Source organism: Neodiprion lecontei, chromosome 4, assembly GCF_021901455.1.
Source record: "Neodiprion lecontei isolate iyNeoLeco1 chromosome 4, iyNeoLeco1.1, whole genome shotgun sequence".
NCBI lineage: Eukaryota > Metazoa > Arthropoda > Insecta > Hymenoptera > Diprionidae > Neodiprion > Neodiprion lecontei.
This window is the reverse complement of record NC_060263.1, coordinates 10,749,256-10,773,446: the sequence shown is the minus strand read 5'-3', so window position 1 is coordinate 10,773,446 and position 24,191 is coordinate 10,749,256. Positions and strand designations below refer to the sequence as shown.

The window sequence follows — 24,191 nt, the reverse complement described above, 5'->3', positions numbered from 1 at the left end:
CGAATCGTACTAACATGAAATACAGAAATCATTTTAATAAATCTAATATTACTTGAATTTTCAATTTGAGTATTACGTTCCCTTCATTTACTTAATCGAACAGCATTGAAAATTTGCGAAATGAAGTCTGATAATCATGGGAAAATTTTTAATAGTAGTAGCAATAATTTATTGATCGGAAAACATACATCGACTATCGATTATTTGTAAATTTTGTTGAACTATTTTCGAGAAAAAAATAGATTCACAGTTCTGTTACAGATAGTGAGTTATTTAAATTTCTTGAACGCTCGGTTTAATGTCACATTTTCGAAAGTGATAAAATTCAATATTACCGCTTGAAATCACAAGAGAGTGAGAAAGTTGCTTAGTTGCTTGAAAGTGGCGATAATCTTTGTACGTGTGATAAATTGAATAGGCAGATAACAGTAAATATTAAAGATGTAATTATTTTGGCCGTATCATCTGTTGATAGAAAAAAATTTCATTGTTATTTCTAATGTACGAAATAATAAAGGTGATCAAATAAAGTGTTTCCACCTACCTGCTGCGTTTCTTCCAAGCACCCAACATTTAAATAGATTTCTCATTTCGGTCGAATAAAGCCAATTTTCAAAGAGCATTAGCATCAACTTTCCGAGTCACTACCTCGACTGTTTGAGATTCTAACCTCGAAAATTCGTATGAACTACATAGCCGCCAGAAACAGAGTTTGACAGCTGAAACTCGGAGTGGCCAGCCTGTCCGAGCAGCCGATAAAACTCGCGCATGCGCATTGTATGTAGAGTTTCAAGAGATTGTCCCGGTATAGTTAATAAATGAATAAACACGCATACAATTAATACAAGATACTACAAGTCTCATCTTTGAATTCAGCAACGATCATCTCCTTCCATGCGGCTCGGTCGAAAAGCTAGGGACGTCTAGCACATGTATCAAATACATATTTTCAATTAATAAGAATTTAATGTAATCCTAGGAAGGCGCTGCTGGTGAGTAATAACAGAAATTATAAATACCGTCGAATTCATCAACTAAAACTTCGAATTAAACATAAAATCAGTCGAGTATATGAAAATAGGTTGAAAAATGGGTTTTCGATTTTTTGAATAATGTCAAAACAGCGCACCGTCCCAGAAAATCTAAAACAAACTTCAAAAAATTAAGCTTGACCAGACGTTTGTACTGTAAAAAAAACGTTAATCGCTTGAAAAATTCCAACAAAAATGGGCAATATAAGTCTTTGGACATTTTCAACACAGCCACTTTGCGGTCGAAAAATCTGAAATAAATTCACAACACGTATACAGATATCTGAAAAGGCTCCAATATTTCTCATACTCTCCATAATCAAAGTGCCGCGGAAATCGCATGAAACTATAAAATCCCGTGTCAATTTCCAGTGTACAAGTAAAGGTAGAGAGTTGAAATTTCGGCGCACTTGGTTTCTTATGAGACGAAAAAGTTTGGTTTCAAGTAATTCTAATTCTGTTGCAGCATATTTTAGATGCAAAACCCGGCCAAGCCCTCTCTATTGTACTTCTACTAGTGCGAGAATCTATGCTTAAAATTGATTTTTTCAGCCAAGTCGGGATGTCTTTTTACTTTTCCATGCATTTCAATTTACGAATATGGACTCACTTGAATCGCAGTACCGGCGGCTTGCCTCCTCCAGATCCAGTTAGCAACCATTCGTTGTTGTCTTTGTCTTTTGTTGTGCTGTACAAAAACGGAAAATTATTCATTTAAATACCTCTCTGTCAGGGTGAACATCGTAAGATCTCATATGTAAAGAGAAAAGCATTCACCACGCACGTACAACTGATCACGTTAGGCAAAGTGTACCTCATCTAAAGGACATTGTCGAATTTAGCTTCACAATATTAGAAAAGAACTTCAAGCAAAGCGCTTAGTTCGAAAGCAGAAAGATATTATAAATTTAGAGTCCACGATAGCCCGGGACCTCTTAAAGGAATTGGTAAAGATAGGATAGAGCCGCGTATTCAAAAAAGTTTGAGCTGTAGGAACAAGTTAGGAGCAGAACCTATAAATTCTGATAATATTATTATTTCTTTATTTGTATTTTGGTTTTCTACAGTCAAGTTTATAACCCAAATCGCCAAGAGCGAACGATACCAATTGTATTTGATTTGATACTATTAAAGCCTATTTACTGTCAAATTATACACTCGTCTGTCTCGTTGTCCAACAATCTCCACGAACTCATAGCTGCACCTTGAGGGAAGGGGGGAATAAACTAACAGACAGCCAAGGTATTCCCTGGTCTGGAGGATCGGCGGTGTTTAGGGTCAGTAACCCACGACTGAAAATAGGCCGGCGACTCTGTTTACTCTGAGTTCGCAATTAGAAGCGAGTGCTGGAAAGCCCGTATCTCCGATTAGGTGACATACGCCTCTCTCACTTGTCTCCAGCTGGAAGCAACGGCCAAACAAGCCCTTGTCTTACTGAAGGGAGCAACGGGCGGAGGTGCCTGTTCACGTATCAAGGAGGCTTTGGTGATACCTAAGTCCGCATGGTCCGACTGTCCAGGGTTTTTGGGTCTAATAAGCTGATCCAGCTTTTTACCCATCAGAGGGGGTTCCTTATATTTATATTCGTTCATAGAAATTAACTAAGAACACCACAATAACGGGTCTTTCTCATAGGCTCTGACCTCGAGAAAAACCGTACTCGTTACAGTACATATAACGTAACGGTAACAATATCTCTCTATATTATAAAAATATAGGTATACCCCCGCCGTGTCAAGAATTCAGCGTATAAGCCCTCAGAAATTGACAGATTTAGCCTCGAACCCACGTATATGCCCTCAGATCTTGACAGATTTAGCTTCATAGATTCCCTTCACTCTCCCTCATGCCTTTCCCCACCTCAGACATTCCATCCACCGTCCACCCTCCCCCTACTTAACCCTTCACCCTTTGATGTCCGAGCTTCAACATTCGACATTTGACCTCCGACCTTCGACTTTCGACCTTCCATTTTCGATATTCGACCTTCGATTTTCGATCTTCGACATTCGATTTTCTATCTTCGACCTTCAACTTTCAATTTTCGACCTTCAATTTTCGACCTTCGTTTTTCGACCATCGATCTTCGACCTTTGCAACGTTTATGCCTATATGACTATGAAGATTCAGCCTTTTAGCCCACATATACCGGGTGTCCCATTTTAATCTTACATCTAAATTATCTCGAAAAATATTGCTCTGATCAAATTTTGTTTGAAACAAAAGTTTTAGAGTTCAAAGGGGGACGTTCAAAAAAAATTTTGTTGAAGGTCCCAAATTTACAATAGCGACGCTACGATGGCTGACATGGTTTTTTTTAAAGGAAACCTAACTTTTTTTATGACAAAACAATGCATTGCATTGAAACTAACAACTTTTGTGAGAAACATTTTTCGATTCAGATTGTGGTTTTCATGTTGGAACTCCATTTTTGACTATTTAGCGCTGTCCGGAAGGTACCATACAAAACCCAAACAAACCCAAATAAACCCAAACGAACCCAAACAAACCCAAACAAACCCAAACAAACCCAAACAAACCCAAACAAACCCAAACAAACCTAAACAAAAGTTGACTATTCCGGGGAAGTCCGACTTTCTTATCATGCGATAAGCATTTCTTTCTTCGCGAAAAAAAAACAAACATGCCCACAATCGTGCAACCTCAGACACGCACACACAGATGCATGCACACTTTTGTTTAGGTTTGTTTGGGTTTGTTTGGGTTTGTTTGGGTTTGTTTGGGTTTGTTTGGGTTTGTTTGGGTTCGTTTGGGTTTATTTGGGTTTGTTTGGGTTTTGTATGGTACCTTCCGGACAGCGCTAAATAGTCAAAAATGGAGTTCCAACATGAAAACCACAATCTGAATCGAAAAATGCTTCCTACAAAAGTTGTTAGTTTCAATGCAATGCATTGTTTTGTCATAAAAAAAAGTTAGGTTTCCCTTAAAAAAAACCATGTCAGCCATCGTAGCGTCGCTATTGTAAATTTGGGACCTTCAACAAAATTTTTTTTGAACGTCCCTCTTTGAACTCTAAAACTTTTGTTTCAAACAAAATTTGATCAGAGCAATATTTTTCGAGATAATTTAGATGTAAGATTAAAATGGGACACCCGGTATACCATTATACCTGTGAAGACTCAACCCTTCACCCTACGCATATGCCCTTATAGCTGTGAAGATTTAACCCTTTATCCTACATATAGTATACCGCAACACCTATGAAGACTTGACCCTTCACCTCCTGTATATACATTTATCTAGGAATCAGGGATTCAACACTTAACGCTTTATACATATACATCTCTATACCTACAAAAATCTGAACTCTTACCGCGTTCTCACCCCTCCCAGCCAAACCCAATAATAGGGGTTGACGCGCGAAGCGCGCAGCGGGGTGAAGCCCTCCTAGTATATGTATACGAGTATATATATGTTGAAAACGGTACGAAGAGTATTCGAGTTACATGATCGAACATACTAACAGTTGATATGCAAGTGACGCCTAAATATCGACGGAACGCTGACACCGTGATTCTACGGTGTACATACTGTTACAAAGGGTGAAATCACCCGTTTTGCCCCCTTTTAATGATCCAGTAGTCATCATAGATAAAAGAAGTTTATAAACCTCTTATGTCTTCAAAAAGAATAAGGTCACTGCGTCAACCAACATTATTGTAAAAACAGTCTTGTTTCAGACTTTGAACTAGAAACACATTCCCAGCAATTAAAGCTTCTTCTTAGCATTTTATTAACGCCTTTGATTGTGTCTGATTAATCAAACTCACGAATCCTTATTTTATTTTCGTAACGTCTAAGAACGTTACACTGGTGTCAGAAGTGGGATATTGAGTTTTAATCGAGTCAATTCAGTGCGTGAAATTTTAATAAGTATGAGCAATAGTCGTTTGACACGCTCTCGACGACGGAAAAGTGGCGGAAATGAAATCACAGAAAATCCGCGAGTCCCTGAAACAAGATCAACACCTTCAGTGGACCCACTTTCCGTTCCTTCGGTGGCCTCGTTCACTCAAATTGATCTCTTGAAAATTATGAACCAACAACAAGAACCCGCCGAATGTCAACATCAACAACTGGTTCAACTGCTTCAAGACAAGCAAAAGCAGCGTGAAAGAGAACTTACTATGCAACAGGAACAGCGACAAAGAGAACCGGAGCAGCGGAGGCTAGATAGAGAAGCTCAAGAACGTTTGGAGACAAGTCTACATGACCTGTTCCAGACGACTGTTGCGGCCCTTCAATCCGTCCATCAGATGAGCGGCTCTGGAGAGCCGGCTGTTACTTCTCGAGTCCCAGTAGTTGCTACTCCACTGCCTTCCCTAGTTCCCTCCCCTGCTGTTCAGGGAGTTCAACATCCAGGACAATCCCAGGATGTTCACTACTCAAGGTCTGTTCCTTTTATTAGGGAAACAAACAAATCCCCAATCCGTAGAACTAGCGTAGGTAACGAGGTTGGCTTTTCCGAGCCTCTGTCTCATGTTCAGCCTCGATATTCTCATCTTAGTCAATTGAATAATTGAAGATTACCAGGGGTTACTTCTCAAATTTAATAGAAACCCATTTGCTCTTTGAATCCGCCTATGTTCGATGGAAAAATTCCATGGGCCGAGTATGAGAGACAATTTAATACAATTGCAAAGTATAATCAGTGGGACTCCGCCATGAAGGCCCACAGCCTTGCCTCTTGTTTACGAACTCCCGCGTTAAACGTTTTGACAGCATTATCAGAAGAAGAAATTTCAGTCTATGACAAACTTAGCTCTGCGCTAACATTGAGATATGGCAATGACCATTTAACGAGACTTTATACAGCACAATTACAAACGAGGAGACAAGGGCGTGATAAGGATCTCGCGTCTCTAAGTCAAGACATAGAACGACTATCTCAAGTAGCGTTACCAGAAGTCATATCCAGCTGGAACCGCCACATTCGAAAATCCAAAAATCTCCTATGGAATAATTAAGGGCTAATTAAAGGCTAATTAAATGCTCTATTTTCGAATTAAACGCTCCGCGTTTTTTAAAAGAAATCTGTGGCGGTGCCAGCTCGACATAAACCTGGAACCGCCGCACCGAAAAAAACGGAAAACACCTGAAATTTCGGAAAAGTGTTAGGGGCATAATTGAAGGCTAATTAAAGGCTCTTGGAATTCCTCATCTTTGAATGAATTGCTCGGCGATTTTTAAAAAAAAACCTGTGGCGGTGCCGCTCGAGATGAACCAGACTTAAAAAAAAACAGGCTCGAGGTCAAATTTCAGAAAAGTGTGACGGTCATAATTTGAGTCTAATTAAAGGCTCCCGGAATATCACCCGCTCGAATTAACTGCTCCACCCCCGAGGGTTGGAAACCACCTCAAAACTAGAAGAATCGGTGTAACTTATGGACGCAACAACTTACAGAGTTCGTACAGGCGCCAAAATTACTCTAGAATTAAAGGCTCCTGGAAAACCATCCGCTCGAATTAACTGCTCCACCCCCGAGGGGTGTAAACCACCTCAAAACTATAAAAATCGGTGTAACTCATAGACGCAACAACTTACACAGTTCGTACAGGCGCCAAAATCACTCTAGAATTAAAGGCTCCCGGAATATCACCCGCTCGAACTGACTGCTCCACACCCGAGGGTTGGAAACCAACTCAAAACTCGAAAAATCATAGTAACTCTTAGACGGAACAAGTTAGAGGGTTTTTAGAGGCGTTACATTGATTTCTTAATCATAGGCTCTCCGCTGCACAGTTCAAAAGTCTGTGTTACAGAAAATCCATACAAGTCGAAGTAATCCATCTCAATTACCAGATTTCGGTCACTTCAAAACAGTGCATTATTGAATTGTCTCTGATAACAGAAGAATTTTCAACGACACAAGCCCTGCAAAAATCAGCAGAGAAATTTGAGTGAATTTCAGGGTACACAAAATTTTTAAGTGTTCAGTTGATTTCATGTTTTGTCAACGATCAAACCGATTATTCTGCCCTTTTAGTAGTACAAACTAATTCAAGTTTCACGGGACCGTTTTCCAGTATAGTTCACTACTTCGTCGCTATCAGGAATCATGATACCCCTTTTCAATCCATGATTCCCGAGATTATTTTAAATAGAGTAATATCTGGTTTTGTCCGTAACTTCGTGCTGGTGCATGAAAATGCAGTGCTATTGGATCAGGTGTCAACATTGTTGAAAATTGTTCATCGCTCACAAATTTGTTGCGATAATGGGTTCTGCCCGTATAAGCCAGTCACAGTCATCCAAACCATATTTCACCCTACGTTGACTCGGTTCATTTACGACGATATCGCCCTTGATCCATTGAATTGAATCCACCCATAAATCAGAATCGTAAATCAGTGATAATTAATAATATAAATATTAATAATAAAATATGACTTAATCATGATCACAAAAATGCAGACGAACAGAGGGTATTTCGACAATTAGCAAAAAAAGCTTGTCAATGCCTAAGCGCTTGGAGTAAATTCATTTAAATGACCTGTGTTAAATTCGATTATTTATCAAAAACTCATCAATTTCATTCAACAGTAATTGCTTATAGTACACATTGTTAATATTAAATCTCATCGGTAGAAAAAATCATTTTTATCCAGCAAAATAGCTATTAGTGCTATTAGTTCGAGGAACTCCTCTAAAGAAAATTTTATAGAAGGCGAGATGCAGCTAGATGCAAGACGTACGGGCGTCTCTGCACTACGTTCAAGCCGGCTCTTTGGCAATACTGGTTGACAGATCAGATTTGGAACGCAAGCCGATTAAAATGTGCATTCAATTTCCATAATTCGAAGAACACGCAGGATGGTTCCAGCGGTTCAGCCAATGGTATGTATACTGTTACATCTGTGGCAGACAGGCATAACCGAATGAGTCCATAGATTATGTTTTCGGGAAACCGCGATTTTAAGTTACAGATACTCTGCCGCATCGGGAAAACGGTTCCAGAATTAATTACTGTTGGAAGCCATTCTATTTTACAGAAGATCGAATGTAGCAATATCATTAAAATAATGCAGTCATTATTTTGTTCGTGCCAAACTGAAACAATTCAACTTATTCGGTTATAGCGGGATCCGGTGGACTTATTCGGTTATGCCGGGAAATTGGACTTATTTGGTTTAGCAAAACCACTATATTTCCATTCAGATAAACAAATGTCGACAATTATATATCTTAAAATAAAATATGGATAATAAAGTCCGGCAAAAACTCATTTTTCCAAAAAATGGACTTATTCGGTTATGCCTGTTAGCCACAGAGATATATTGGCATTTTATTCGTTACCACTTGCACAGAGATATAATACCCGGATGCTGTAATTAGCATCCAACGTAATGATAAATATACCCTATACGACCTAACGACACGTATATAGTCGGACTAATAATAATAACAAGAAACAAAATTTACAAGTAAAATTAAACCTACAAAAAATTAATGAAACTATTAAACTACAAATAATAATAAAGGATACAACCGATTATAATTATGATCTGAACCTATGACTAAAGAAAAGTAACTAAACGATATAAAAGTAGTTTCATCCAGTTGGACATAATATACATACATGAAACTGACATTGAATAAACATACTAGTAACAATCACGAAAATTACACCATGAATATTTAGAAAGCGAACTGCAGCAACGGCAATAATAAAAAAAATATTCATAATGTTAGTAATATATAATAATATATATAATAATGATAACGATAGTACTAATAAAGATAAAGATAATAATAACAACAACAACGACAGCAATGACGAATGCGAATTTTTCTCGTATCTTTGTTTATACCAACGACGAAATTCAAACATATTTATAACAGTCGAAAAAATTCGTTTTCTTTTCGAAAAAAAGCTTTCACTTTTTGAAACATATTTGTTATGTTGAGATCATTTGTCTAAACCTACGCTTCTCACCCCTTCTCGGGAGCTGGCTGATATTGTTGCCGCGGTCCGCGGTACCGACCGCACATACACGGGCGCACACTCGTGTGCCTGAACAAAAGCGCATCTCTAGCTAGACAATACTACGAAACACACATTTACGAGTGAAAATAAAAATAAACCGAGTATGTGAAGCCGGTACCGCGGACCCCGGCAACAATATCGGCCAACTCCCAAGAAGGGGCGAGAAGTGACAGCGGGGAAGTGCTGATATTCAATTCGTAAACGAATAATAATAATTCACCCATACTAACAAAATGGCAATTTCCGTGGCAGCAAATCGAGATGAAATGCTGCACTCGGATTGGCCTTGCACTATCGCTTATAATTGAAAAACTATGCGTCGGACGAGCTTTCGGTTAAGAAATTTTCGGTTGGATTTTAGCTAGGTATCACGCTGGCTGATCCGTGGGTCCTAATTTAGGGACTTTGCATGTTGCATTGTTCTTCGCAATTCATCAGCAGGCAACCTACAAAATATTATTAAAATCATTAAACTACAAATAATAACAAAGTATATGACTAATTATATAATCTAAACCTACAAGTACAGAAAAGTATATGAAATTAAAAATATTAACAAATGTGTAAAACTAAACTGAAACAATATTAATAGAACCATTGAACTGCAAACTAATAACCAAAGATGCAACTTACTATATAATCCAAATCTACAACTACAGAAAAGTATGTGAAATCAAAAAAATTAAAAATATGTAAAATTAAACCGACAAAAATTGATAAAACCATTGAACTACAAATAATAACTCACTTGTTGTGTAAGAAAAATAATAACTGAACAAATTGAAAACTTAAATGTACAAAAATGGTCGTTTTCGACCTGGTAATAGTTTTTATCAATTTTTGTTCGATGTTCTACAGGTACCTGCAATTGTGGAGGGAAACTAGTCTGCAAAATTGACAACGGTATCGATACTGCCAGTAACAAAACTCGTCTGGAATGTATTGTGACGAAAGGCACCGGAAAGTGTGGTAAACGATACTTACGGGCGCCAATTCGACGAGATATCGCTAAAGAATTGTACACGAAATCAGCCGCAATATACCGTGCCGAAAAAGCTGACACGTTGATGTTACCAGGGGATTCCGAGCCTCTTCAACTGCCCAAGAAAAGTGCTTTGGTTAATGCTAAGCATGAATATATATTGTCAAAGTACTTACATCGTGACCCAATTCAAGCATTGCAAATTATGAAACTGAAGTCAGAGCAAAATACGATTCACGCCATCGGGATGGACCCGTTCCACCTTTTTTACTGGACTAACCATCAGCTCCATATCAATAGAGCCTACGCAAAGGAAGAGCCAGCCTGCATTTCGATCGACGTTACTGGCAGCATTGTAAAGTCGATAGAAAGGACCGATGGTTCGAAATCCAAGTCCATTTTTTTGTACCACTGTGTAGTACATAATCGAAATGGACAGTTTTCAGTTTCTCAAATGCGCAGCGAAAAGCACACCACTGTGGCAATTTCATACTGGTTAGCGGAGTGGGTTTCTCAAGCTGCTGCATACCCGAAAGAAGTTGTGTGTGACTCATCCAAGGCGTTATTAGGAGCGGCGGTTAGGCTCTTCACGGACTACAAAACTATCGAGGATTATGCCAACGCATGTAATCATACCTCTACGTTGCCACAACGTTACATCAGACTTGATGTAGCTCATTTTCTGAAGATGTACGCAGATTTTCTAAAAAATTCTCCGAGACGAGTGAAGGTCTTTTACATGGCGGTATTAGGCCAATTTGTACAAGTCCGCGACATGCGTTCTGCCGGCGAGATGTTTTAATCGCTGCTAACGGTGGCACGATGTGAGACAGACGGCAACTTATGTTCTGGTCAGCAGTCACAATGTGATTACCATAAATCGAGGCTAAAAAATACCATCAACCCGTCGTTGGAAGCTTTTGAAGAGGACAATAGCCCGCCAATCGAAACTCTCCCGGATGATAAAAGCATCTTTGAAGACATTAACGTCGTCAATTATTGGTGGTCATGAGGTAGAGACATTGACCTAAAAGTAAAAAGCGTGTCAAGAATTGAAGAGGGCGATCACGATAATGCGCATTATTTACCTGCGTTTGCAGATCGCCTGTTGAGAGATATTTTATGGTTCCCATTATGATCGAGTGTATGTCGTGACTAATTTGGCTACGGCCGAGTGCCTGCTACAAGCGCGTCGGTGGAAAGTGAGTTTAGCATAATTAAAACTCACCTATTGAGGAATGATTCTAAGCCGTTGAGGGCGGACGTATTTGTGGCCAAGCGTATCAACTACATCAATGGTCGAACGAAAATTGTCCACGCAAACATCGTCTCCAAAACAGTTTATAATGCAAACAGTGCGGAGGGTAGTATGAATCTCAACGATTCTTATGTTGATATTCCCAACGTAGATGACTCATCTGAATGCCACGATATTATTCCTAGCGATATAGCTCAGGATGGTTTCTCTGAATTCCAACCAGCAATGCGAGCAGATCCCGAGATTAGCTCGTTGTCAATACAGAACAATGAAGTTCTCTTAGCTGCGTCTTCATCTCAAACGCGACCGGTAAAAAAAATTATTGCTCAGTCATGTACACTGTGTTCCTCATCTATTAAACCAGAGTCATAAAAAGCGGTAAAGGAATCCATGGTATGCTTGGATTGTACCAAACTTGAGGGCACTACTTGAGGTGACTTGGTTACTTTAGACGAGATCCCAGAATGTTTTGTTGATCCGTTAAACAGAGATTTGTCCTGTTTCCGTTTAATTAGCGTGATTGACTTCACACCGGCAACCACTCGACGTTCCGCTGACATGGAAAAATCACCTGTCCGTGGAACCGGTCATTACACGAAAATTGCGGTGAGGCCAGCTGGAGTGCACGAGAGGTTTGATGATACTAGGAATAAATCGCAGAGGTTACCCAGTCGGTATCAAGCCAGACCTCACATGCTCATATATTTTGAATACAAGAATTAACATAAATCATAAAAAAAAAATTCAAATTAAACCATCTCAAGTTATTTGGGTGGGAGTAAGAAAATAAAATAGCCGATTCATAGAAGGACAAGAAGATCGAGTTTTCAAAGACGCGAACATCTCATTCATAGAATAATCGAAACATATCCAAGTAAAGTCCAAGTATATAAAATTGAAAATATAGAAAGTCGAAATACAGAGTGTTTAGAGAGTTGGCAAAAGGATATGGATCATCGACGTGGGATCCGCGAATTAGTGATGAGGACGAGTGTAAATGAAACGAAAGTGATGTTGAGATGGAGAGAGATAATGATTAATAGTAACCGAGAATTTTATTGATTCTGATGCGGCGATACAGACCGTATCGCAAGAGAACGTTACAGAGAGTGATGATTTCACAGAGCGAGAGAACACATAGATTACACACATACATGATTTCGAGTCAGTAGACAATACATGAGATACAGCTGATAGGTTTTGAGTCGCGACACGGGCAAGCGGCGAGATTTGACGCAGAGACGGCAAGTAAACATTGCACGCGAGTGTGCGTACATGTGCGGGGACGATTTTGAGTGTCGCGAGACACACATTTAATTATTCGATACTTTGCCGAAACACAGAGGCAAAATATAGAAAGATCAAAAGATAGAAAGCAAAATCAAGAATCTGGGTATGATTTTGTATGATTGAGACGAATTCTGACGATTGTACATTTTGACATTCTACATTCTGATCTTTTGATTTTTTCAATTTTCCATAATTGAATTTTCCACATTTTTTAAATTCTACAATAGATATTTTTGCTTTTTTAAAGATTCGATATTGTGGCCCTTCTATTTATCAATCTTTCTATACTTTCACACCCACCAGGATTTACTCGATTTATCCTTCTTTCTTTCAATTTTGAATATTTTCAGCTGAAATTTGGTGCACATTCACTTCACTAATCCTTTATAGTAGAACTCTCTGTTTACTTTACCTTCAATACAGCTCAGCACTCTGCGTCGGTCTTTGAAGCCTTACTTTAGTTGACACACAATACGTTTCACTAAATGTTTTTCACTCACACGCAGGATAAATCACCGAAATAACCCCCCCGGGGGTGACAAACTAATATCTCCCTGCGAGAGTACGAATGATGTCCGGAGAATATTACTACGTGGGCGAATGCAGTTAAGAAATCCGCGATTTTATCGATTCAATTGTACCACTAAGACGTTTCAAACGATCTCACAGGTGTACAACGTTTCCCGGAATCGACCCGATCGCTCTATTCACTACAAGCAACTGGCAGCGTTCTCACTGTTCTTGCCGAACCGATATTTTGTCTCACCGGCGCGGCGGCGTGCTCGACACGTGTTGCCGGACCTTTTGTTAGTGAGAGCGGTCAAGTGCGCGCACCGCACACAGCTCTCGCCAAAGCCCAGAGTCGACTCGCAGGTAGGGTTGCCAACCCCAAAATACAAAAGCCGGACTCGGCGTTATGTTTAGCCGGATATTTTGGCCTAAAAGCCGGACATATATTTTTTTAATAACCAAGCGTACCTTTTTTCAAGCCAGACATACGTTTCCAAGGCTGGACATAACTTTCATAATAAAAAACAATTCGATTACGTATTTTAAATGTTTAAAAATGTTTACCTGCTGCCCCGTAAGTAGTGGTGGCTGCAGCTTTGTAGGTGGCCGTGGACATTGCTGAGTACTAATAAGTCACAGTTTTATTCCAAAATTAACCAGTATAACTAGCAACTATCAATAATTAGTCCCATCATCATTTGGTATTTATTTAAAACTAACTCACTAAAAATACGGTTACCGCTGACTGATGTTCAAAATGCATAGGCTGAGCACACCACGCGTTCTTACCGCCGACTAAAAACAAAACCTGCTGCGAGTAGTACAAACAAAAAGGTGAGCCGTTGCCGTGAATCGGCATATGCTGCATTGCTTCGCTCGCTCTGCAGGCGCTGCATCTGCAGATGCATGCGACAAGTAAAACTGACAAAAATCTAACAGAAGCCGGACAGGCCGGACACGTGAATATTTGGCCGGATATGATCGTAAAAAGCCAAACATATCCGGCTAAAGCCGGACGTCTGGCAAACCTACTCGCAGGCCCGTTTCTCTCAAGAGTACGCAGGCTCGATATCTACTCTACGCACTCTTCTCGCTGCATAGTGGCGCACTAGAAGCCCGGGAGTTGACAACAGATTTCATTACACCATTTTCACAAACTTCATTTTTTTTGTATGAGTAATCCGTGTAACATATAACAGCCAGGGTGGCGACAATTTTGCTCAGATGAACATCCTTGACTTTTCCCGTCAAAAGATGCAGAATTTCCGAACTTTTTAACACGAAACTTAGATAATGGTGAGCAGTTTTTACGACCAAAAGCTCTCAAAGTTGTGTACCTTGAGTATATAAATTTGGATCTAAAAAACAAATAGTAATTCTCTGTTTCACATAACTGATTAGAAATTCAACGATACCATTTCCGAAAGTTAGCTGAACTGAAATTACGACGTCTTGCTACAGAAGTTTGCAAAAGGATTCACGAAAAAAAGTACGTTTTTCCCTATGGTTCATCATAATTATCTGACTCTTCCCGATAGATGATATTCCTTGATTATTCCCGGTTTTCTTGGTCTGTCGCTACCTTTTTTTTTTATTTTTTTTTATCGCTGGTAAATGCCTTATGCACACCCCGAGATCCGCGTAAGGGCTCTACCCTGATAGTAATATGAACAACCTCCAACGCACGCCCACGACGGGGAGTTACGGGAGGGTTACGATCACAGCAAAAAAATTGACAAACAATATTTATAGCCGTATACGCGAAACTTATTGTACGCATTAATTCGAACATAAGACACTTGAAAAATATCATCTTCCGCCTGAATTCCACGACAAAACTCGTCTTCCACCCACATAAGTGTTGGAATTTTACGAATTTCATCCGTATATTTGAGTCTCGATTCTTACGGTAAAAGATCTATTACAACTATCCGCTAGAATTTGAATTTATTCACTGAATAAATGTATAACATGAAAAAAAAAACTTCATGATAGTCTTCCAATAATTCAGAACAGCAACGATCGTCTTTCAGGCAGGTAGAGATGCAGCGTTGTAGCCTCGTCGCTGACGTGCCACATGCCCAGCGCAGTTTCACAGTCCTGGACGACCGTCGTTGTATTTTATAGGTGAAACAATATTCTTTTCGCGTTTGTTATTCTAAAAAAAAGCATCGCAATTAATTTCATCCTTGGAAATACAAATTTTCTTAGATTTTTTTACGCCTGCTTATATGGGTGGGAGTCGAGTTCTGTCATGAAATTCAGGCGGAAGAAGATATTTTGTATTTTGTGAAATTCTTATGTTCCAATCAATGTGTACTAAAACTTTCGCATATGTCTATGAATTTTTTTTGTCAATTGCTTATCGTGAATAGATCTCTTTCGTAAGCCCTCATCATGGCGGTGCATTGGAGGACGTTCATATTCCTATTATATGTTCCACGGATGATTCATTAAATAAATTGATTGTGCCAAAACGACCCGGCTGTCGTTGACTCCTAGGCCAAAAAAAAAAATTGGGGCTTCTGAAAATTTGAAATTTGGAGTAGGAATTTTCTTTATATTACACACTCACTTTCTCAAGCCATTAACACAATTTAGACCATGGTGTCTATCTTTCTACTTACAAGGAAACGTTTTCAGGTGTCCCCCTCCGATTTCGATGAAACTCTGGTATGATATAGAGGGTCAAAATCGATGACATACGTATTTTTTTTATCGGCCCAAACTCATTTTAAAGGGATGAAACACCCCTCCAAAGTTGACCACCTCCCAAGATGATTTTTCTGTTTTGTATACAAGGAGGGGATTTTGATAACTAATAATGATAGTAATAAATACCTTGTCAAAAGTGATGAAAAACACACTTCGAATATTCTCAAGAACTCTTTATTTTAGGGGTTAACTTGTATGTACAAAGTTCATTTTTTACATTAGAAACAAGATGTTCATCAGAGCTCAATGAATCCAACAGCACTGTGAAGAGCATGCAAGAATACAGAATACCTGCTTTCGATTTTTTCCCAAAAACTGAATTCTTATCGACTTTTTTCCCAATATTGCGGATTATGTCTAATATTTAGCCATGAATCATTGAATAACATTGTTTGAGGCTCGCATTCATTCTGGCATCGCTCTCTTATCATTTTACTGTTTTATCATTTTTTTTCAAGAAACGTAAATATTTTTCATTTCAAGCAGACTATCAACTACTCGAAAATTCGATGTGTGTCATGTGTAAACAAGTCATATCTCTACTTGAATTAATTCTATGGCACAGATATTTTTTTTAACCATTACGCGTATCTTTCGGATATTTTCAATATGAAAAGTCGTGAGACCGTTCAGTGCTTGTTAATACGTTAATAACAGAACTTCGAGCAGTTATTGAATTTCTTCTCACGTTTACAATGAAAGTGAATCCAATAAACGTTATTAAACTTCTGTGGGCAGCATTTGAAGTAATGAATATACCCGAGTCCCCGTTAACAAATGATGAACGTGAAATAGTATCGAACTTCGAAAACATTTTATTACAAAGCATGACAGAATATAATAGTGTGGAAATGATTGAGGAAAATTCTCTTGACTTTGAAGAGCCCTACAAAAATCTTGAAACGTTCGCAATGGAAGATGCAGATTTTCAGGTGCCTTCCGAAGGACCTGAAGATAGCTGTTCCGAAGATGACGAACCTTTAAGTTTCAATTATAAAAGAAGAGCTGTTGAATATAGGAGAAGTGCAAAGACTAAAAAAAATCGCTCAATTGATACGGTTCGTCATAGATATAAAAAAGTCAAATCAGTACGACAATTGCGTCGTTGGGCACACCAAATCAACCAGGGAGGGACATACATGGAAAAATTGGCTCGCATATCAGAGTATACATTGCAGAATATGAAAAATGCCATTGACGCAGGCTTGATTGTTCATGATACGGATCTGCGAAGATGGGCTTTACAGGCCCAAGGACTTATCAGTCGTAAGGATTTTCGATTTAAAGCATCGCCAACGTGGTTACTTCACTTTAAGAAGATCCATCGCATTACTAGCAGAAAAATCAATAAATTTGTCACGCGAAAATCAGTGGAAAATAGTGAATATTTACACAAGAGTGCTGAAGAATTTTTGAAAAGAGTTGAACCTTATATTTCCGAATATGGATTACAAAATATATATAATTCTGATCAGAGTGGTTTCCAAATAGAGATTCATTCTGGACGAACGTTAACGGAAGAAGGAACTAAACAAGTGTCGTGCATAGTACAATCAGTAACTTCAACAACGCACAGTTATACTATACAGCCTACAATTTCAGCGGACGGAAAATTATTATCTCCTTTATTTATTGTTTTAAAAGAACCTTCCGGAACGTTCGGACCTATAGTTGAACAACATTTATTCAGACCGCCAAATGTTTTCATCACAGCTTCCAAATTAGGAAAACTTACTTCAGGTATAATAATTCTTGTTTCGCGCTGCATATATTCAAACGGTATTAATCACAATGATTCATTACAGAGCATTTCAAGATGTGGTTAGAAGAAGTGTTTATTCCAAAAGTGGGACCGAAGAGTCTACTTCTAACTGATTCTTGGAGTGGGCATTGTTCTAGAGTTGTGCAAGAGACAACACCCCCAGACAAAAAGTTGACGACTTTATTGATACCGAAAGGAACCACTGGAAAAATTCAACCTCTCGATGTTTTCGGCTTCCGTATATGGAAAAATTATATTCGTCATTTTTCAGACACCGTAGTTCTTCTTGATTATGATTTAAATTTACATTTAAGGAATAATATAATAAAATTACAGTGTTCAGTTCACAACCAACTGTCATCTCCGCGATATCATAATTTGTTTCGTTATGCGTGGCATAAAAGCGGGTTCATTGCAAAGAAACCTGATGAATTTGATAACCCCGTCGATTTTGCATTTGGACAGTCAGCTCATCCGAATTGTGAAATCGAAGGTTGCACGAATGTCGCAGTAATCAGATGTTCTTGGTGTAAAAAATCACTTTGCGTACAGCATTTTTTTGATGAATATCATTATTGTACCGACTATAATCCATAAAGCGATTTATAGATAAACTTGGAACTTGTTTTTGTTTAAAGGGTGTGGCCACGGTAGAGGAAGTAGAATCATGTGCATATTCAACAATTTTGTATTATGTAAAAACGTAATTTATTTACAAAACTATTTACAGGTGTATTGATTGTATGAATCAAAGTAACCAAAAAAAAATTTCTTTATTCATTTTTTCAATGCAAAACGGCTAATAATCATTACTTGTTTTTTGGTTATCTTTTTCCCAGCCCTTACCCCTCAAATATCTGTGCCATAGAATTAATTCAAGTAGAGATATGACTTGTTTACACATGACACACATCGAATTTTCGAGTAGTTGATAGTCTGCTTGAAATGAAAAATATTTACGTTTCTTGAAAAAAAATGATAAAACAGTAAAATGATAAGAGAGCGATGCCAGAATGAATGCGAGCCTCAAACAATGTTATTCAATGATTCATGGCTAAATATTAGACATAATCCGCAATATTGGGAAAAAAGTCGATAAGAATTCAGTTTTTGGGAAAAAATCGAAAGCAGGTATTCTGTATTCTTGCATGCTCTTCACAGTGCTGTTGGATTCATTGAGCTCTGATGAACATCTTGTTTCTAATGTAAAAAATGAACTTTGTACATACAAGTTAACCCCTAAAATAAAGAGTTCTTGAGAATATTCGAAGTGTGTTTTTCATCACTTTTGACAAGGTATTTATTACTATCATTATTAGGTATCAAAATCCCCTCCTTGTATGCAAAACAGAAAAATCATCTTGGGAGGTGGTCAACTTTGGAGGGGTGTTTCATCCCTTTAAAATGAGTTTGGGCCGATAAAAAAAAATGCGTTTGTCATCGATTTTGACCCTCTATAACATACCAGAGTTTCATCGAAATCGGAGGGGGACACCTGAAAACATTTCCTTGTTAGTGTCTGAAAAGGGAAGGAAGGGCTGAGTTCTTGTAATGGTGACGACGGTGGCGGTAACGAATACTTTTTATAGTGTGAACAAAGGTACACAGTAAATAATCTCCATCGCCCACCTGCAATTCCGAAAGTGAAATCAATAACTGCAAGAACAATGCTTCATTTGCGTTACGATGACGTTGGTTGGTGACGATGCGGAAATCAAAGTACAAGACACAAAACTTGGCTAACGAATTCACGCGACACGAAAATTTTTTCGCATTGAAAATCCTGGTTCCTGTTCCATCCAACTGCTCCGTTGATTCGTGAAATTCGTGTGTCAATCACACCCTTGTGGGTGGACTGGAAAGCATTTGATTTGTAAGGGCAGTGTATCGAAAGCCGTTGACTGTAGAGTGATTTTGGTGCCTCTAGAGACCCTGTAGGTTGTTGCGTCCAAGAGTTACACCGATTTTTCTAGTTTTGTGGTGGTTTCCACCCCTCGGGGGTGGAGCAGTTAATTCGAGCAAGTGGTTTTCCAGAAGCCTTTAATTCTAGAGTAATTTTGGCGCCCGTACGAACTCTGTAAGTTGATGCGTCCAAAAGTTATAACGATTTTTTGAGTTTTGCGGTGGTTTCCACCCATCGGGGGTGGAGCAGTTAATTCGAGCGGGTGATATTCCGGGAGCCTTTAATTCTAGAGTAATTTTGGCACCTGCACGAACTCTGTAAGTTGTTACGTCTATGAGTTACATCGATTTTTCTAGTTTTGAGGTGGTTTACACCCCTCGGGGGTGGAGCAGTTAATTCGAGCGGATGGTTTTCCAGGAGCCTTTAATTCTAAAGTAATTTTGGCGCCTGTACGAACTCTGTAAGTTGTTGCGTCCATGAGTTACACCGATTCTTCTAGTTTTGAGGTGGTTTCCACCCCTCGGGGGTGGAGCAGTTAATTCGAGCGGGTGATATTCCGGAAGCCTTTACTTAACCTCTAATTATGACCGTCACATTTTTCTGAAATTTGACCTCGTTCCCGTTTTTTTTAAGTCTGGTTCATTTCGAGCTGGCACCACCACAGGTTTTTTTTTAAAAACGCCGAGCAATTAATTCAAAGATGAGGAATCCCAAGAGCCTTTAATTAACCTTTAATTATGACCCTAACATTTTTCCAAAATTTCAGGTGTTTTCCGTTTTTTTCGGTGCGGCGGTTCCAGGTTTATGTCGAGCTGGTACCGCCACAGGTTTCTTTTAAAAAACGCGGAGCATTTAATTCGAAAATAGAGCATTTAATTAGCCTTTAATTAGCCCTTAATTATTCCATAGGAGATTTTTCGATTTTCGAATGTGGCGGTTCCAGCTTGATATGGCTGTTTTTTTGACATTTACCTTAGGCCGTAAGCTTGCCCAAATATACTTTAAGTTATCTAGCTTTACCGCGGAAACGCCGCGAGCTCGAGACACTATTATCAACTAACCCTGCAACAGTGCAGTTTTACTACCTTGCACTTAGTACCTTGATCATTTAATGACGCAAAATTTTAATTGTCAAATAATGCACTTAAATAAATTGAAACATTAAGGATTACAACATAAACAACTTACCTTTCAGACTTTTTAATGATATTATGAGACTTGTGTACAAGCGGTTCCAGGACTTCATCGCTGCTACTTGAAAGCTGAGACGTGCCTGACAAGCTAGATGACGACATCGAGTCTTTGGTACGTTTGCCATCTAGTTTACCCGCTGAGAGCCGCAAGTTGTGGTTCATTTGAGACCGCACAGTTCGTCTGTAACACCAAAATTAATCGCTGTCTAAAATTTTATAACAGTGATACTACAAATTGGTATTGTTAGCCAGTTGAGGAATAACGGGGAAAGCAAGGAAACGAGACCCACCTACCGAACAATACCAATTTAGCAAAATAAATCGGTCAACATTTTTTTTGTTTTTTTAATTACACGATAACCGCTTCTTATGGAATTGTTTATCTTCGTTAACGTTTTGTTGTTTGAGAATTTTTGTATTCTAATTTTCCCAAAACTTACAAAAATGTATGAACTGTTTCAGCAATCGGTATTTAAATCTATTTTTATTTGTATTTGCATTGCTTTATTGCTGATCGGGGGTACAAGGTTACTCCTATAGCAAGGAGGAGTGGCACTGTTCAGGGGTGCTTACATATCGTCTTACAATGTTTATATATTCAGTGCGAATGCTATTAATATTAAATTCTGGATAACGAAATTGTAAACTCTTTGCAGAATTTTGTGATCTTGGAATTTCAGCACCGTAATCATTGCACTGTCAGGTTTTGCCGCACTTGTAGTTTCGTCGGTATAATGTTTTCTTTGCGGTTCAAATATAGAGCATCGAAGTACAAAGTGTTCGTTCGTTTCGTTTTCTTGCATATTGAATACTTGACACATTTGTTGCGGATCCAGTTTCGCCGTAAATTTTTGTAGCTTATGGCACAGCAAAATTTATTGGCTAGCCTAAGTTGAGTTATTATTCACTTTATAATTCACATTCACGTGACGCGTTGTGCGCCGAGTCACATGCAAAACTCGCCGAACCACGCGCTGTGTAACCCGGACTATAGACATCTCTAATTGTAAGTACCTAACCCCTCCACTTTACAAAAAAAATTAATTGATACATAGAAAATTACGAGCTATATATGGGCTCTCAGAATATTCAAGTCCCGATTTTTGAGCTCAACCGGTCGAGCAAAAATTAGCGATTTTGAGTGGGAGGGCCAAGTACGTAAATAGTCAGTCCCCCCACTGCGGAAAAAATATGATAGCAAAAAATTAAAAATACCAGAATTTTGAAATATTTATGAGCAATCGGCACAGTATAATTCCGAATTTTGAGCTGAAACATCTAGGCGAGAATTGATTATTTTTGGTTAGGGGGGCTGAGTACGTGAGAACACAGCCACCCTCTCCTTCTCCACAGTGATAGAAAGAGAAAAATTTCAGAATGATGAGCTATTTGTGAGCTCTTTGGATATACTTACCTCGCATCGATACCTAGAACCCCTAACGACCCACCCTTAAAAATCCCGTTTCCGCTACGAGAGAACTAGTCTTGATATCAACATATGTGGAAGGATTCGCCGGCGAGGGTCAGAGTATTTGACTATGCGTGGTTTGCATATTTTTATTTTCATTTTACTATGTTTCGGCGGGCCCAGCGTGCCATCATCAGGCTAATTTATAATGACATTCCTAAATGTATGAGATCTTCAAAACTCGGTGACTTCTTGCTCGATCGCCGAGTTCGAAAAATTCACATGATATCAACATATTTAAGAAATCTTCGACAGTACAACATGCAATAAATTATGAGCTGACAGCATATCGTGGTTTCGAATTTTTAACTACAACCCCTGAGCATTCACTCCCGAAAACCCGTTTGTTCCAAGAAAGAACTGGTCTTTGAATCGACGGATTCTAAAAATCTTCTATAGTGGAATATTTAGTGGCTTGTGAGCTAATGAGATATCGTGGTTCTAAATTTCAAACTACAACCCTGAACGGTCCACCCCGTAAAAACTCATTTCCGAATGCCATGCTACAACCTCTCACGAGTTACCCCTGCATCGTTGAATCTACATCACCAGAGAATCTTTATTCTTATTTACTGACGTGAGCTTTTCATTTTTTGCGCGCACACATATCTCATCGTGTTCACAAGATGCCACAATCTTCAATTTACTTCTACAACTTCTGTCGAGTCGCCTTTGATTAAGCATCGCATCACGTTATGAGTACATATTTTGCCGAAATATCTGAAGATTTACCATACTACGCAATATCTTGGTGTCGATTTCAGAAACACAGTGCAGGCGTGAATTTGGAGCTTATCCACGAAGAGCTGCGTATACGGTCAGCCTTGCTCTTTCACTTTATACATTTGTGCTTCCTTTTCAGAACCCAATCCTTATCGGTGGCAAAATGAAGATAGATAGACCCATATATTTATTACTAGGCGAGGTCATACAGAATTTTTGTGCCCATAAATGATTGAATTCAATCTCGTAAAGAACGGTAGGGTGCACTTAAAACAAAATGGATGAAAATCTTATTTAGCAATAATTATGTATAGCATTGGTATTATTCGAGATCTGATATTTTTATTTCGAAGAGTATTAACCCTAGAACCGACTTTCACGTACAATTTTAAAGTGAGCGCGCTTGGATCAGGGTTGTTTGTGCAAGTAAAATAAAGAATGATTCAACAAACATTGGGGTCTCGGGGACCCCGCGTGTGTATTGCATACTGTTTTACTATTTCTGCTCACAAATTTCTCCAGTATCCTCCATCGCTTTCGTTTTTTTTTTTTTTTTTTTTTTTTGCCAAAACCAAGATTGAAGTTTATTTCTGAATTGTTAAATTTCAACTCAGAATTTTGTTAAATTCGTAACTGTGCATAACGTAACGTTGTGTACGGTAATGAAGTTCCAACGTTGGCTGGGGTTCAAGTAACCCCGTGTAAGTAATGTGAAGGTTTCCATAGGTGTAAGTGACTAAGGTTAACATGATGTCTAAAAATGATTGATTCAAATCCGTGTACTAAGTTTTGTATTCACCGCATCTATCGTTATGCGAACTTGTGCGACTTATTAGTGACAGATAAATTTCACTAACCGAATAGCAAAGAATATTTGTAGGCGATCCCACGACGATGTCAGAAACACAACCACCTTGAATTCTGATGCTAATTTATGTTTTATTTTATATCGTAGAAAAAGGAAACTTCCTATAATACGAATGTTTGATTTTCACTCGAAAGGTTATAAGTTTTTCAACATTCTCAACTTTTTTCTATTCAGATCAGTACATAGGGTTTCAAACTAAAGAATTACGTATATCAGACATTTCACTAAAGACCGATCAAACAGAAATTTGTATATTTTTCCGTCAATTCCTGTACGAACGCTCGGAAGTATTCTCTTACAACCTCAATCGGTTTTGCTCTGCGATTTGCATTATTCGACTTACACAAAAAAAATTTCGACTTAATGTGAACATTTTTTGAGTAGCATATTTGTGGTCTCGTTTGCCACGCGTTACAAATTACCAGAACACCTTCAAAAACTCTACTGATAAAATGAAAGTTGACAAATTTTGTATCACT

At 38.6% G+C, this 24,191-nt stretch overlaps 1 protein-coding gene across 6 annotated transcripts in view; it reads right to left on the bottom strand.

Moving 5' to 3' along the window:
- The window catches only part of LOC107226377 (tubulin polyglutamylase TTLL5), a 310,488-nt gene that overhangs the window by 241,423 nt on the left and 44,874 nt on the right, over positions 1–24,191 (bottom strand). For all 6 annotated transcript variants that reach the window (XR_006904213.1, XR_006904214.1, XM_046739187.1 and 3 more), the window contains exons 2-3: positions 20,649–20,834; positions 1,642–1,719 (exon numbers count right to left, since the gene is read on the bottom strand). Coding sequence is in view for 4 of the 6 variants with exons in the window: in XM_046739187.1 (XP_046595143.1) it covers positions 1,642–1,719; positions 20,649–20,815 (245 nt within the window). In the remaining 2 variants the exon portion in view is untranslated. The remainder of the gene's footprint in view (positions 1–1,641; positions 1,720–20,648; positions 20,835–24,191) is intronic.